Genomic DNA, 15,987 nt, shown 5'->3' with positions numbered 1-15,987 from the left:
AAGAATCACAGTAAGTTTTTCATCCTTACTTCTTTCTTCTGTGACAAACACATCAGTAAGATTTCTCTATCACACCACAGAATTTAGCCATGCTTTTAACATAAAAGAAGAAAGAATTTTCAGATCATTCTGGAACAAGGTCAATCATGAGCTTTATTACATGCATTAGCATCTACTATTACATGCATTAGCATCATTAATCAACAGGATGATAAACAATACGAAGACAAGTATTTAAATCATTCTGAGGATGTAGAGTAGTGCTGCATCAATGAATAAGAATTAGAAATGCTTATAATTATTACTTACCCATTTGCAATTCAGAGATGGTTTCCACCAATGACCAATCTAAACTGTAGCCACAATGTGATTTATCCATCAGATTGTCTAATACTTGTCTCACTGTTTGCCTCTCATCCACCATCATTGTTTTTGAGCTGTCATCAGACATATGGACTCTGATTACCAACTGTTAAACAGAAAATGAAGAACACAAAAAGAAGGATTAATCTACCACATTTCAGATAAAAATAAGGTTTCTAAGATCTTGTTTATTCTTTTAAGGTTTTCTTACAGTAGCATAAAATTCAATCAGAACTCCCACAAAATGTAAGAAATCATAAATGATGGCTAGATATTTGTATCAAAGACACTTAAAAAGACAGTGCTCTCCTTCAGCACAAGAAAGTAAATATAAAGGTCTTTCCAACACAGTGAGAAAGTCCTTCAGTTGTGTGTTAAGAAGGAAAAAAATTGCTTCCTGCCCAAGTGTCCTGTTCTGATAATAAAGTGTCTTTCAGACAATATCTAGGTGCAACAAACATAGATAGAGAGCTCTGCACAAGCTTATAAAGAATTAGAATTTTTCAGATGTGCAGGTTAAGCTTTTTGCTTACTTCCTATGGTATTTTCTAAAAATGGTTATTATGTAAACAACATAGCAATACTAAACCTTTTCTGGGGAATATGAAGCAGTAGTGTGAAAAAAATCATAGGCATTTTAAAGAGAAATTTTTTCTGTCCAGAAACCAAAATCCAGCCATTTTTTTAAAACAATAAAAATACTTAAGACAACAGGTTAATTTTGCCACTCATTATTTCCATTTTTACACCTTGTTCAGCTGGAAAAGGTAAAGCCTACTAGCTGTAATACACTGGTTGACTTGTTAATTCCCATCTTCCAGCCAAGACAGTTTTTCAGTTTTTGATTTACAAACAATTAATGCAAAAGGCATTTTAAGGTACTGAAAATCTCCAGTCATAAAATAAAAATGCCAAATTTTAAGGGCTCTCTATATTCTTTGAGAGTACATCAAGCAATGGCAGTAAACACTCTCCATTTGGTCCTCTCTGTCTTTAGTTTGGAATACTTCTCTTCCATTTAGCACTGGCAAATCCTGCTATGCATAATGGGAAAAGTCTTGTGAAGAAAAGGCTGTGAAGAAAACAGGCCCAAATTTTAAATGTGACTGCAGAATATACAAGAACAATCTCAGGACGCAGGACCTTCATTTCAGTTCTGGTAAAATCTTTCCAATGAGCACTAGCTGAAAGACAAGCTATTCCTTAAGAAAACCATAATGCTATTCCGTATCTTAGGATTTTCTGATTAGGTCCAGTCTAGATGGGAAAGCACATTACCACTGAAGATTAGAACACTACAGTGTTCTTATTTTATAAAGGGTAACTTAAGGGTAATAGACACAAATGAAGTTTGCTTGCATTTTCCAGGTGAAAAAAATGAAATAAGGATCTCATAAATTGGTAGAAATAACTTACCTTTTTCACCTGTGCTTCTTTAATCTTCTCTAATGCAACCCTAATCTTCTCAGCTTTAAGTTTAGCAGCCTGTTCCTCCTAGGGGGACACAACACACAATTCCAGTTAACACAAACTTCAGACAGGTTTCAGTGGGTTTGAGGCTACCATGCTTTAAAACAAGACCTGAAATGCTGATTGTTCACCTATAAATCTCCAAATATTTCTTAGTGATGATGAAAACTATTACTTTTTAAGACAATAAGTGTTCCTATCTAATATTTAGAGATACAACTGCCATTAACTGCAATGGAATATACTGCAGGTATATATTTTGTCTAGACATTGGGCATTTCTCTGTTCTCCTGTACTGTAAATAGCCTTATGCTACCAAATGTTTTAACATATATTTACAGTCACAGGTTGGGACAATACATATTCAACAAGAATATACAATGGAGTACACCAAATAGATTTTTGCTTGATCAACATAAAACACAAATAGCATGCCAAGAAGTATCCAAATTTAACAACACACAGAAAGTATGGAAAAAATCCTACAACTAGGATTCCATACTACATGCACTAGTTTGAAAGATTTTAAGCTGTTAAACCCATTTGCAGTAAGAGGTTTGAACACTCACTTTGTCTTGACTAAATCCAAGCTGTATTTCTCCTTGTTTTAAGCATTTTAAGACACAAAGCAAATAAACATTCTTTTGCTCTTCTACATAATCTATTTTTATTACAATTGGAAATGCATTAAAAATTCAGGTAGCATAAATCTATTTGTTGATGCTAAAGAAAACTGTGTCCTTTAAAGACCAGTAAAAAAGATTTTTAAATTATGGAGATTATTGATATTTCTGCTGAAATCGCATTCTAAACATGCAGCTAAAAAAGCAACGATTATTTGGAAAATGTCATAAGCCATTTTCAGACTTTCAAAACCTTAAACTGTGGATCATCATTGTGATTAATATCTAAAACTATCATAATTACTTTGAAATCTCTAGCACAAACAAGTCTATTAAAAACCACACAAATCTCTTCCAAAACATTTAGTATCTTTAAAAAAGAATAATTAATATTTTTACCAGAGCCAAAGCACCACATCCCATCACAATATTCAGCATGCTATAAACATTTAGTTCTCTGTTGCTTTCTTCTGTGACTGTAACTCATGGTTTCTTGACCATGTGTTTAGATGGTTGTTTTCTTGTAAAAGTCAATATTCAGCTATTCTGAAATCCACAGAGTTTAAGTTCTTGACTTCCTAATAAATTACCAATATTCATACCAACTGCTAAAGAACTTTCCCTTGTTATTTACTGCACTCTTAGCAGCTTTTGGTCCTTCACATCTGTGACCATCCTGTGCACCAGAAAAAACATCAGCTGGACAGACCAGCAGGCTGCCTCGTGAGAAATGTAATTCTTTTCAATAAAATGAACCAGTAAGTTGACATGAGCAGAAATAACATGAGCCTGAAACCTTATCGGGGCACTGAATTACCCAGGAATATTGCTTTTACTAGTCCACAGGGAACTACAGCTTTAAATTCCCAATAGCAATGGTGTCCTAGAGCTTAGCAGGTTAAATCAGATTAGCATTCTATGAAAAACAAACCATGCCATGAGAACAAGAATCTTTTATTCTTCCTATTCCTTAACATTAACCATTTCAATGTGAAGAAATAAATTGTTACTCAAGATGAGGCTTCACAGCACCACGCCAGACTGAGCTCAGGAAGCGCTTGGACAACGTTCTCAGGCACAGGGGGTGACTCCTGGGGACATCCTGTGCAGGGCCAGCAGCAGGACTCAATGACCCCTGTGGGTCCCTTCCAACTGAGCTTATTCTGACATTCTGTGAAAGGCTTGGAAATGTCTAGAAGTGATGCTATGCACCTGTTCATCATGAAATCAGCAAAAGCACAAGACTCATTTACCATACATTTGGACTGACTGTAATACACAGTTTTGAAAAGCTGCTCATTAACCCAATCAGCACAGTTTTCCAGCCCATTTCACTGTACACCAGTGCAAAGCACCAGGAGCACCTGCCTGCCACAGCACACAGGCAGCAACACCAGGGCAAGCAGCTGTGGCCTCTCATATACCTGTGCCAACACAGCTAAAACATCTTTGGTGACCTTGCAGTTCATAATCCATCATTTCCTAAAATGCTTTTGAAAATAGATAAATATATAGACCAAAGAACACTTTAAGGACTTACTATTTTAATGTGTACCAATTACTTTTAATTTCCTACTCAATTCAATGTCCAGAGATTAGGATTCCTTATACTTTATATTAAGTTTTAACAAAATCAGTTTAAATTAAAAAAAAAAAAAACAACCTCCAAACAAAACAGACTTGCAATTATCAAAACAAGAACTGGTTTCAACTAGTAACAGATTATAAAAAGAGGTCTGAATTTACTAACTGGAAAACACAGTGAGGAAAAGAAAGCAAAAACTTGAAATTTCTGAAAGCATATAGTAGTCAAAGATTGTAAGCTATTTTGAGCAGTAATAAACTAAGCTCAGGCCACTGCTGCATCACTGCTAATGTGGCAAATGACGTTTCATGGGAGAAGGAAGAAGAACTATGTATTTTGATTCCTTAATCAAATAATTTAGTAATTCCTTCTGAGTAAACTCACCACCATGTACTCTGTTTCTCTCCTAATGGCCCAAGGAAACAGTCCCCTGCCATCAAAGCCACCTAAGAACAGCACCTAGACACAACCACGGGCTCTCTCCTCCCCCTGTATGTGAAAGCAACACAGCTTCTGCCCAGGAGGAAGCTCGTGCAGTCCATCAGCTTGTACTAATAACAACCCTTTTCACTGCACAGGGGACAGGTGACAGATGGCAAAAACACCTGACTGCAACTGTAGTCGTGTATTTCAATGCCACCAACTAACAAGGCCAGCACATCCAGTCCAAACACATCGAACTTAGGTATTTGCTTCCCCTTTCTTAGCAACAGTGCCAGGAGCTGCTGAAGGGTTATGAAGATGCAGGCAAACAGCAGGACGGCTGCGCTGGCACAGCTTCACTGGTGAACAATGGCAGCCCCTGCTATGGCCAGGAACCTGCTCCCCTGCACAGCACTGCTGCTCACAGAGCCCTCACACACGGCTCCACCACAGAGTGATCTGCACAACTGACAGAGGCAAGACTCAGCAGAACCCACCCCTGGTTAGACTGCCTTTGCAGGCACAGGCAAGCCTCGGAAACACACCAAGGACATACAGACACATGGACTTTATAAAAACATAAAACATATAATGGAGAGTCATTTTCACCTCTGGCAGGAAAAGGATATTCTCTTATAGTAGCAATATGCCTCACTGTCAAATTGCAACAAATTTCTCACTTAACAGAGCTATCCTGGGACTATTGTTACACTTGCCTTTTGAAGTTTTGAGCTAAGATTACTTTTGGTTATGAAAAACATTGCACCTGATTTAAAGAATATCTGACAACATATTTATGTATATAACCTGTAACTCAAAAATATTCAAACATATTGTGAACCAAAATGGAAAATGCATATCTGTTCAGTGCAATGGTCTTAAATAAATGACCTTCTTCTTTGCATTTGTATACCAGAACTAAGTTCTGAGTAATTGTAGCCTACAGTGAAATATCGGAAAGAATAGCACAAAAAATTAGAAAGTTAAGATTTCCATAATATAATGATAAACACTGTTTCCTCCTCCAATTCCCAATTAAATAGGCAGTTACAAGATATTCCAGTTGTGTTTTACCATTAAAGATGCAAGGTGCGTGCAGCAGAGCTGACCTTGCTCAAATGATTTTGTGCCTCACATTTCTAGGTTTTATTTTTTCTTTCATTTTACTTTTTTTAAGTGTTATTAACTAATCTCTTCTACAGAGAACAAACAGAATGGGGAAAAAAGGGGGGGGAGGGGGCATCACTTAACAAAGGTACTTAGAAAAGCCAGTAATTAAATAGTACGAGGTAATTAACAAAGTCTACATTTTACTTAAGTTAGCAAGGTGCATACACAAACTACAAAATGCATAAAATTAAGAAATCTCTTCTTTGTTTAATATTTGCTATTTTTCTCTGGATTTCTTTCTTTAAATGCAGATAAGACAATAACTAAACACACAAGTAGCATTGACTTCTGAAGGACTAAAATCAGGTATCTACTGTTTATTTTCCCAACTACAGTCTAGCCTTGGGTAGAAAGGCAATCACCTCTTTTAGCAAGGACTCTCCTTCTTGTAGAGCTTGTACTGAAACAGAGGTTCCTGTTAACACCATATTAACATCTCCATTTGTACCTAATTACCCAAAACTTCAAGACATCCTTATTAGCCTCATGCTTAATATATATTAGTCTGAATATTAATCCCATTAATGAAGTTTTTCTGTTGATTGCTTTAATTTATTATTAAAAAGAACACTAGAACAAGAAGGTATGTGATCAGAACTAAAACCAAAGGTGTGACTATTAAGAGCAGTTCTTCTGTATTTCCTGATAAATTTATTAGAACAAGCAGAATACTCCTACCCTAAAAATGTGCCACAATTGTGGCACTGTCCATTTATAAACAGTGAACTTGTGTTTACAGTAGTATTTCACAGTCATTCTCAAAACATGTTTATTGCATTTCTTCTCATAATAACTCTAAATAACCTCCATCTGGGTAAAGCAGAAAGGGAAGCAGCTCACTAAAGGTGTGTGTGCATTCACCCTGGTGAGGGGTTCATCCTCCCTTGTGTAGACTCATCACACATTCCCTCCTTCTGCCTTCCCAGCTTAGTACAGACCTTTCTACATCTCTGGAATATTCCTGACATTGTCACCATACTGCATTATACAACTAAATATGGAAACGGCTGTGAAGTGGTACTGTTGTTTTAAGGACTGTGTCTGAGAATTATTCACCTGAAAAGGTCTCAGATATTACAATGTTCCTACACTGGGGTAGTGCCATATTTTTCCTTTGTTCTACTTCTTTGTTCACCATTCACAAACTATTTGCTATTAGAAGCTTAACTCAAACACAGAAGATGGCTTCTGAGTGGAAATCGGAAAGCAGCAATTACATTTAAATGTAGTAAAAGTCACACTGGCTCTTGTAACCATTTCCCACAGAAGTGATCTTCTTCCCCATAGTCTGTAAGGGCAAAGAAGGCCCTTCCACATCACTACGGAAAAGTCCTGCATCTGGTACTGACCTCTCAGGTGCACTCTCAGGCAGGTTAATGCCTCCAAGCAGACTTGTGCCCTTTTGAAGTTATGCTTCAAGGTACGGCAGAACCGAACCTTGATCAGCAGAGACGTGCATTCTGCTGTCTGCCTGAAAGACTACTCAGACTAGATTTGACAAAGCTGGTGGAGATGAAATAAAAAATCCACAGGAATTTCACTGGCTCTTCATGCCTTGAAGTATCCACCTGCCTCTGAACAGGACCTGCCTGGTAACAGCTCTAGGCCAGGCTTCTCACCAGGGCAAACAGGTATACAAGAAACAGTACTGGGATCTGGGACCAGGAGAAAAACAGTGAAGGGATGGGAAGAAACCCAAACAAACCAGGTGGAAGAAAAGACCCTGGAAACCACAGGAAGGAAGTCTGAGAGTGGAAAGATGACTACACGTAACAGACTAGCAAGGAGTTTTAGTTGGACAAAAAGCTCAAGTGATATGTAGAACAGGGTAGAAAGATTTCAGAACATTAGCTGATTATCTAACAATGCAACTAGAATAGATTAATAAAAATAATATATATATTATATTTTTATTATAATGATAATGCATATAATAGCATTCCCATAATAAAAAAGATAAAAGGTGACATTAAAATTACATAGGATATCACAAATTCCTCAGAAAGCTTTTAGATTGTCCTTACATTCTTTGCAGGTTAGAAATAAATTGCTGTATTTTTAAACTGCATTAAAAAACCCCAAAATCTCTAACATGCTTAATTCAAGAATGAGCACATCTGAATCAGAGTGGCCTAAGATGCACAAAGCCAACATCACAACTGATCAAAAGTCTGATGGAATTACAGTGTGTAGGAATCAAAATCCACAAACCATGGGAATGAACATCCATAATCAGAATTTTTGTCTTTCAGGTCAACAAGAAAAGAAAAATTACACACCTGTTTTTTGGGAAGAAAAGGTATGACATGGTTCCTCTACCTCCAGAAGCTGTCACACTACCTAAATCATTATCTTCACCAAATCACTGTCATCTGTCTTCCTGAATGTAGTTGCAGCTTCATATGCATCAGAACAGTAGAAGAAATGCTCACTTCAAAATCCAACATGTTACATTTCTATTTGCATGGCCAAAACTGAGGTGGTACTCGAGCCTTTAATGTTCTCTCAAAATTATTCACGTGTACTCTAATTTCACAGTACTAAGCTTAGTTTTCAATATTCCTTATAGGGAAACAAGCTTGTAGATTTGACAACAAAGCTACATTGCTTTATTTTCAATATTCAATAACTTACTTTACAGATATGCTTTCACTTCTTTCTGTTTTCAAACAAAGGTTTGAATGCTGTGTGAACAGTAACATCTGGAATTATATCTAAAAATGAAGAGCTCATCCAAACAAATTCATCATTTTCTGTGCTGAGAGCGGCCCCATGCTGCAACAGGAACTGTGTGTGTGCATGTTTGTGATGCAGAAGGGATCTAGCCCACGGCTAGAATTTTTACAATTAGTTATATTAGCAGAGGACAAAAATGTTTCTAGTCTCAATGTAAGTCAATCTAGTCAATATAAGATGCAGACACACCAGAGAAGGGGAAGATGCAGAAACTACCAGGTAAAGACAGTAAGAAACAGTTGACACACCAGGCACACCAGCACAGACCTGCAATATGATCCTACAGTCAACTGATCCAACACCTTGGTACAAGGAAATACAAGGTACAAGGGACTGCTTTGCTCATAGAGAGGCTTATCCAGTGTTACAGCAAGCTGGAGAGCTCTAAGCAGCACAGTGGACTTCCACTTCATCACTCTGCTACAGGTATTTCTGCTTGCAGGAGGTCAGAAGGGAACCAGAAGGCTCCACTCCAGGCCTGTGTGCTCAGGAGTCAGAAGCGGAAGGTGCTGTACTGCTGTACTGAGACAGCCACAAGCTGACCAATATCACCCTCAGAAAATGAGAAAGCTCACCAAAAACACCTGAATCAAAGAGCTATGAAGCCTGATTAGCCAACATCAAGATTTAAAAATACAAACATTTGTAACTTTGGAGTGTATTAGAATGCCTGACAGGAGCTACTTACTCAATGGTCATATGACACAAAGGGATAATTTAATGCACTTCTTAAAATTAACTCTCTGTATGGTGACTAACACTCATCCCACATATAAACAACCAGAAGGGAGGATCTGAAGACACATGGAGATGAAAGAAAATTGTGGTTTCTGTTTGTGCCACAACTGTCAATCTGTTTGCAATCAAGCCAATTGCTGTTTTGGTGGCTATTTGCTTTGTTGGGCAGTGCAGGGGTACAAAGAGCTATTGGGAGTGGGTCAAGGCAGAGGTATGGACTTAAAATTTAAGCAAAACAATCACAAGATCAGAAAATTACTTGCTTTTGGCTGTTTGTATTCTTCTGGAAGACAGCCTGAAAATCTGTTGTCAAGATACAAGCTGAGCATTTTGAGAACAATATTAAGGTATTTAAGAAAAAGCAGTAAACTAGTTCTAAACTTTTACTGCTAAATACAGACTCTTATGCCCAGTGAGGATTGCCCTTACTGTTTCGGGATCACCAAATTGCATTTTGTTACTTCAGCTTTGCCTGAGGTCTCTCCTCAGAATGTCTGTGAATCAAAATAAAAACCCCACAGAAATGGTTTTGCAGTATGTATTAGCATCAGAGACATCCGACACTTCAGCTACCAACTATCCAAAGTTCTGAGCTACACGAAGCTGTTTGTCCTTTATCCCAGCCTGTATTTTCATCAGAGATTTATAGCTTGCTCCATCCCTTGTCTAGTTTCAAAAGGAAATAGATATAGAAGATACAAATCTCAGCAAATTGAATGACAATTTGTGATCTCTTAGTACATTACTGACCTCTTTCCTGTAAAGAAAATTAATTTATAATCAAGATTTGTATATACCTGGCTCATTCGACCACTGTCTTACTAGGATATCCTCCCCACATTACAGTCAGTCAACATTCAAGATGTTATAAAAATATCCCATTACTTACTAGTTTGTCACCAATACAGCAACAGAACTTATTTTAAGGCTACAAATGGCTTTTAAAACTACAAAACACTCCCACGTATTTTCCACGCTAGGATCTTTTCTTTTTTTAAACTAGTAAATGGCAATAGGAACAAAAGAACTTCTAGCTCAGTACCTTTCCGTTTCAACTAAGGCATTTTACCTGCTAATATGGCTATTAAGTATTTGCCAAGAACTTGAACACTTTGATAAATTTGCAAAGCAAACAATACAGCCTTTAAAAGCACCTTGGATAAAATCAGGAGAATCATGTAAGTAAATGCAGAAGTTCCTGGGAAGGGCAGGGGTGGAGAAGCATAGCACACACCAAAAGCATTCTTTCTACATAGAAATAGTCACATACAGTAGAAAGAAGCATCATCACCTTGGTCAGCAAATGAGAAGGCTTTCCTGCAATGTTTCTCAGAAGAAGGGAGGTTTCCCTGTCCAAATAGGAGTGCTTGTGCAGAAAGAAAGAGAGAGAACATAAGTCAAAGGAAGTCAGTATAGTAATTTTATGGTGTCTTGATTACAGAAGACAAAGCAGAGTTTAATAGAAAAAAACCCTGCATCATCCCTTTTTTCCCCCTCCCATAAAAACATGAACATTCCCAAACACTATGAGCTTGATACACTGATGTAAAAGCAATTGGTTAATAGAAGACACTATTTTAATCTTCTCCCGTACAAAATGTCACACAATAGAATTACGAAAACTTTTGCTTACCTGCCACTGGTTTCTTTTCTGCAAAAGAAAACTTATTTGTAAAGACATTTAGAACTATAAAAGTAAGAAAATACTCTCTTACAATGTTTTTCAAAATCCTGTCCTGTTTTCTAAAACTAAACATTTCACTTCCACTACCCAAACATACAGCCACTATAAACTGGTCATCTGGGAGACATCCTGGTTTTATGCTTTCTACACAGGTTGCTCCTTCATTCTTAAAGAAGAAAGATATTACCACAACAACAAACCAACCTGTATTAAAATTCATGTCCTTTTTTTTAAAGGACTTAACTCTCTCTTCTCTTGTATGGTCCAAATTATAAAATTACAAATTCCCGGGCTTTTCTTGGGAGGATAAATTAGCAGAAAATATATTTTCATCTGGTTTCAAAATGGGAAGCAAAATCAGTAGAGGGGAAGCAACCAGAAGAGAAAGACAGAAATCACTTAATGACAGATCCCAGACTGATTATCTTCTCCAGCACCTGCTGAGGGAAACCCATCATCATGCAGCCATTTACAGAACCACAGAGTCCAGTCTCCTAAGGAAATTAGACCAGTACTGTGGCACTTAACAAGAGCATTTAAACAACTTAAAAGAGCATGAAGTAAATCTCCTTTGTACCACCACCATACTGCACGTTTTGTCCCATGTGGTTACAATTATCTCAGCTTTATTTGCTTCATTTGTTTCGGTGCTATACAGAACAAGGCATAACAACTATACATGCCTACTATACTTTTGTTTAGTAATTAGCAATACAGAATCCCATCTCTTCTTCAGTGCCACAAACAGGTATGGTGTGAAAAAAATGAAGAGCCTGTGTCTACAACTTCATGCAAGGCAGTATCAAATAGTCTGGTGAATACAGCTCCTGCAGGGAGAGATTACTTGATGTGAGTGCCACATGCTGTGACAAGCAATTAAGGATCTCAACGAGGCTTTCCAAGTCACACCTCAGGAAGGACTCTACACAGCATCTGAAGTTAAACCCAGGTTCCAGCCAAAGCTTCATCTGGGTATTTAGCCACTAATACAGACACAGCTTATGTTACAGACTAAATGAAGATGTTTCTGCTTGTGCATTAATTAGTCTGTATATATATTGTATGTTTTAGACCCACAGCAGCGCTGCCTAGTTCAAGCCACACTGCTGAGGGTTTGTTAAACCTGGTATAATTATTTACAGTCATACTGACTTGCATCCTTGCTTACACAGAGGATCTAACTTCCCAGAGAGTCAGTTTAGGATGGTCTGATTACAACACACTGCTACATAACTTGCAGAATAAAATGGCTGGCTCAATCCAAGCCCCAAAAGTATACATAAAAATCCAGTGACAAGTTCAAGGAAATTCTTTTATGAGTTCTTGTCAGTCATCATGGACTCAGATTAGTATGGATCACTTTTTTGGTGAATGGAGCAGTGCAGCAGAAGGAACATTACAGTGCACACTTGTAGCCTCTTCCTTAGAGTTTAGTCACCTCCTGTCTTAGCCTGTAAGTCAGCAATAGTGTCAGGATAAAGAAAGGATATTGAATCGCTCCTTAAAGGAAATACAATTTGCTGGAGAATATTTCACCTACAGAGAAGGTCAAGGTAGGCCAATTAACCCTCTTTCTATTTTGGTCATTTTGGCTGCTGGTACCTTGCATTTATTACATCTCTCCACTAAGGAACTTCTATCCAAAAATGGGAATGCCATATCCTTCTTACAACACAACAGCTATTGAAACTTTGATAATGATATTTTACGGGAACAGGGGTTGGCCAGTAAAATGTGGAACACCAGTGTAATGACAACTACCTATATAAATTTGAGCTGCAGAGCTAACATGCCTAGGAAGGCAGCAGCTCTTCTCCACACATTTTCTGTGCATGGCTTCTTCCTACCGTATACCAAATTCTGCAGTACTGCATATACCCAAAAGTTAGAATGAGCAGAAGTAGCAAAGCAACAGGAAAGCCAAGTTCTAGACATTACAGCTCAGCTAAACAGTAATTACAAGCACATAGAAGTTTTTAAATATTTGGTGTGCACAAACCAGTAGATAAATTAATTCATTTTAGAACAATATGTTACTTTCACAATCCAGTTTTAAAGCATTTAGACTATTTCAAAGAAAGACTTCATCTCAAACATCACGCCTTGAGGTAAACAGATGTTGGTCCTAGAATATTCCATTGTTCAGGGGAAGATAAATATTTTATTATTTTTCTCTAGACAGCACAATCACAATGGCCCACACAAAAGATCTAAATAGCCCACTCTTCCTCTCTACTTAAGGACATGAAATACATGTCACAGCTCTGACAATATAAATACCTGATCTTGCCAAACAAATTAACCTACTTTTCTGCCCCAAGTATTTCACTAGACTAAAAAAACAGTAACGACATCCAGGAAAACCAAAACATTAATTACTCCTAGGGAGACATTTCTAGTCTTCCACCATGAAAGGCATCTGTTCTTCCACCTGCTCCAATCACAACAAGAACTCAAGCTCTACCAACAAAGTCATCTCTCCCCCAGTGCCTCACCTTAGCTTTATCTAGGATATAAAACTAATTCCAATTCCACAAATTATGTCCCTAGTCTGTGTCCCTCCCACTCCTGCTGTGCCATGCATTTTTCTATCCTGCTGCAGTAAGCTGACTGCTTCCCCAGTACAAAGCCATCATTTCTCCTAGGGGCTGTTTTCAGTTTAAAGATTTCTTTCAAATTGTCCCACAGCCAGAATTAAATGTGAGTGGAAGGTAAAAGTAGTCTGAAACACAATGGAAGCATCAAAATCGCCAACAGCTTCAGGGAAGACAAAATCCTGCAGCCTTTATACTAAAGCATGAAATTGTAGAAGTAGCAGATTCTAACAGTGCTGGAAGGGTATTTCATTCCTGTAGTCACTAAAAAACTCAGTGCAGCTAATTCAACATGAATAACACCAAGTCAAAAGAACTGATGCCTAATTTACCAAATTCTTTGAAAGATCACACATCTCTAGATCAGCAGTCAGGGAGGCAAATACAAAGAGTATACAACATGTGCACAGTCTAAAGCTATCTACAATTCTTTACTTCTTCTAGATGTTGGTGTTTAAGGTGTATTTTTCATGTGTAGTATAGTTTTCTTGAAATACAGCCATTAGGAACAGCCATACTTTGTTATAAGTTTTTGTATAAAATTATTACTGCAAACACAGTAAAAATGAAAGAGCTTAAGTTATTTCCATTATATGTATAAAAAACCACTCACTTAACAGACACTAGCAGATGTTAAAATCTACTAAAAGGGGATCTACCTGTCACTAGAAGAATTTTAAAACCCTTATACTTTGATATTTAAAACACTTATACTTTGATATTTTAATTATTAGGGAGCAGACTCCACTCAGGTTTCCCAGTTCCCAGCAACACTACTACTCAGGCAGAACTTAGAATACCATAGGCTCATGGAGAATCCAGGAAGGAAAAAGTGAGAGGGCTCTAAGAGGACGCTGAAGAGGCAACAGGACGTTTCCTTTTGTCACACTGGACGGGGCAATATAAATCTTGCTACAAGACTTCACCCCAGGAAGCTGGGACAGGCAGTAACACTGTAGCTCAAAACTCACTCAGCTTGTTTATAGAATCTTCAAAAAGTACTCTCCTTCTCCTACAACTAGCAAAGATGAAGCTTACCAACACGTACCAAATATGTTTACAACTTTTCTGTGCCAAAATCACTTCTTTTGGAGACAAAACCACAATATATAGGAAGCTATTCACTTCTTGATTTAGTCCTTCCTCATAATACGGATCAGACTTCAAACTAAGTTGCAGGAACTCAACCTAGTTTAAAAACTTGAACAGTGAAAAACAATGGAAGAAAACTTATCAAAGCCAGGACAACCATTTTACACCATGTAGAAGCAGCCAATGACAACTGTTTTAAACTGTGTCATATTTAAACTTCTTCTAAAAGCAATTATTCCAAGCCACACTGAAAACCATGGATGTTTAACAATAAAAAAATCCTCAAAATACTAAAAAAGATGTGCTATTGGAAAACTAACTTTCTGGTAAATTTAAATGCATACCTTTTTCAAGGGATGCCAAAGAAGCTGTGCACAAAAATATTTTGTGCAAAACTCACACTGCCACACAAAACCACTTTTACTTACAAAAATTCAGATATGATGATTAAAATATCTGAAGTAATAAAACCAAGTAAGTAAGGCTACTAATGTCTCTGTAACAAACTTTAGCTGCTGAGGATAAACAACAACAAAGAAAACTAGACTTGAGTAAAATTGGCATTAACACTTAAAGAGTTCTTGATGCTGTTAGGCTGAAACAATTAATGTGTTCATGTGCAGTTCATTCAGCAAAGACAGCTAGCCTTGATGTTTATAAGAACATGAACTAAAGTCTTGCTCCAAATTATGTCTTGGACATCAAAGATTTCCTATATCCTTTCTTTGAAGACAGAAATGTAACATCCACTACCTTCAGATCTAAATACCAGACATTCATGGACCAGCTGTTGAAAATTGCCTTTCAGTGTTCTCAGGAAACTCACCACAGTACTTAAATATACAGCAGCTGCCTATGCCCGATAGTTCTTTCAATACTGAAATATTTTTATCCCCATCACCAATCCTATACCTATAAAGCATGTTTGCTAGACATGATAGAACAGATGAGCTACCAGGAAAATGAAAATACCTTTCATATTTTCAGAATATAATTTGTTGCATTAAACTAAACAACCAGTAATGCTCTACATGGCCAAAACCTAAGATTTTCTCACCTATTATCCTTGTCAGTTCCATAATGTAATATTCACTGGGTTGTTTTAATTCTTGAGATTAGGAGGTTTTGAGCTGAAAGTCAGTTTCAAAAGAACCTGAAAACTGAAATTACTTGTAAACTATGATTGAATTACCAAACATATCAGATTTATTTTTTACAGCCAATAACTGATGGTTGGATTATAAGAAAAGCATTGAAGAAGAGGTGATAAACTGTCCAGCTAAGGTGTGAAGCATGAAGGCAGTGTAGCCCATCCCTCCATGGTAGCAGCCCAGTGGTTCACAAGTAAGGTGCTGTATTATACATGGCCTCCTTTCTTCAACTCTTCCATATTTTTGCAAAATCTGAACACTGGTCTATTTTCTTATTATGTTTGATTGTCACTGCATACAGAAAAGTGGGATCAATTTAGAAAGTCTCATCACTAAGAGACTGAGTTGTATCTAATTC

The 15,987-nt window shown here is 37.3% G+C and overlaps 1 protein-coding gene across 2 annotated transcripts in view; it reads right to left on the bottom strand.

Moving 5' to 3' along the window:
* Window positions 1-15,987, bottom strand: part of RAPH1 (Ras association (RalGDS/AF-6) and pleckstrin homology domains 1) — an 88,252-nt gene that overhangs the window by 23,938 nt on the left and 48,327 nt on the right. Inside the window, exons 5-7 of one of the 2 annotated variants that reach the window (XM_063400374.1) lie at window positions 10,400-10,474; window positions 1,780-1,857; window positions 310-469 (exon numbers count right to left, since the gene is read on the bottom strand). In XM_063400374.1, coding sequence (XP_063256444.1) covers window positions 310-469; window positions 1,780-1,857; window positions 10,400-10,474 — 313 coding nt within the window. The remainder of the gene's footprint in view (window positions 1-309; window positions 470-1,779; window positions 1,858-10,399; window positions 10,475-15,987) is intronic. The other variant, XM_063400373.1, reaches the window with a different exon arrangement.

The sequence above is a fragment of the Prinia subflava genome, chromosome 6 (genome assembly GCF_021018805.1).
Source record: "Prinia subflava isolate CZ2003 ecotype Zambia chromosome 6, Cam_Psub_1.2, whole genome shotgun sequence".
Lineage (NCBI taxonomy): Eukaryota > Metazoa > Chordata > Aves > Passeriformes > Cisticolidae > Prinia > Prinia subflava.
Note: the sequence above shows the minus strand (reverse complement) of the source record. Positions and strands in the feature narration are given on the sequence as shown.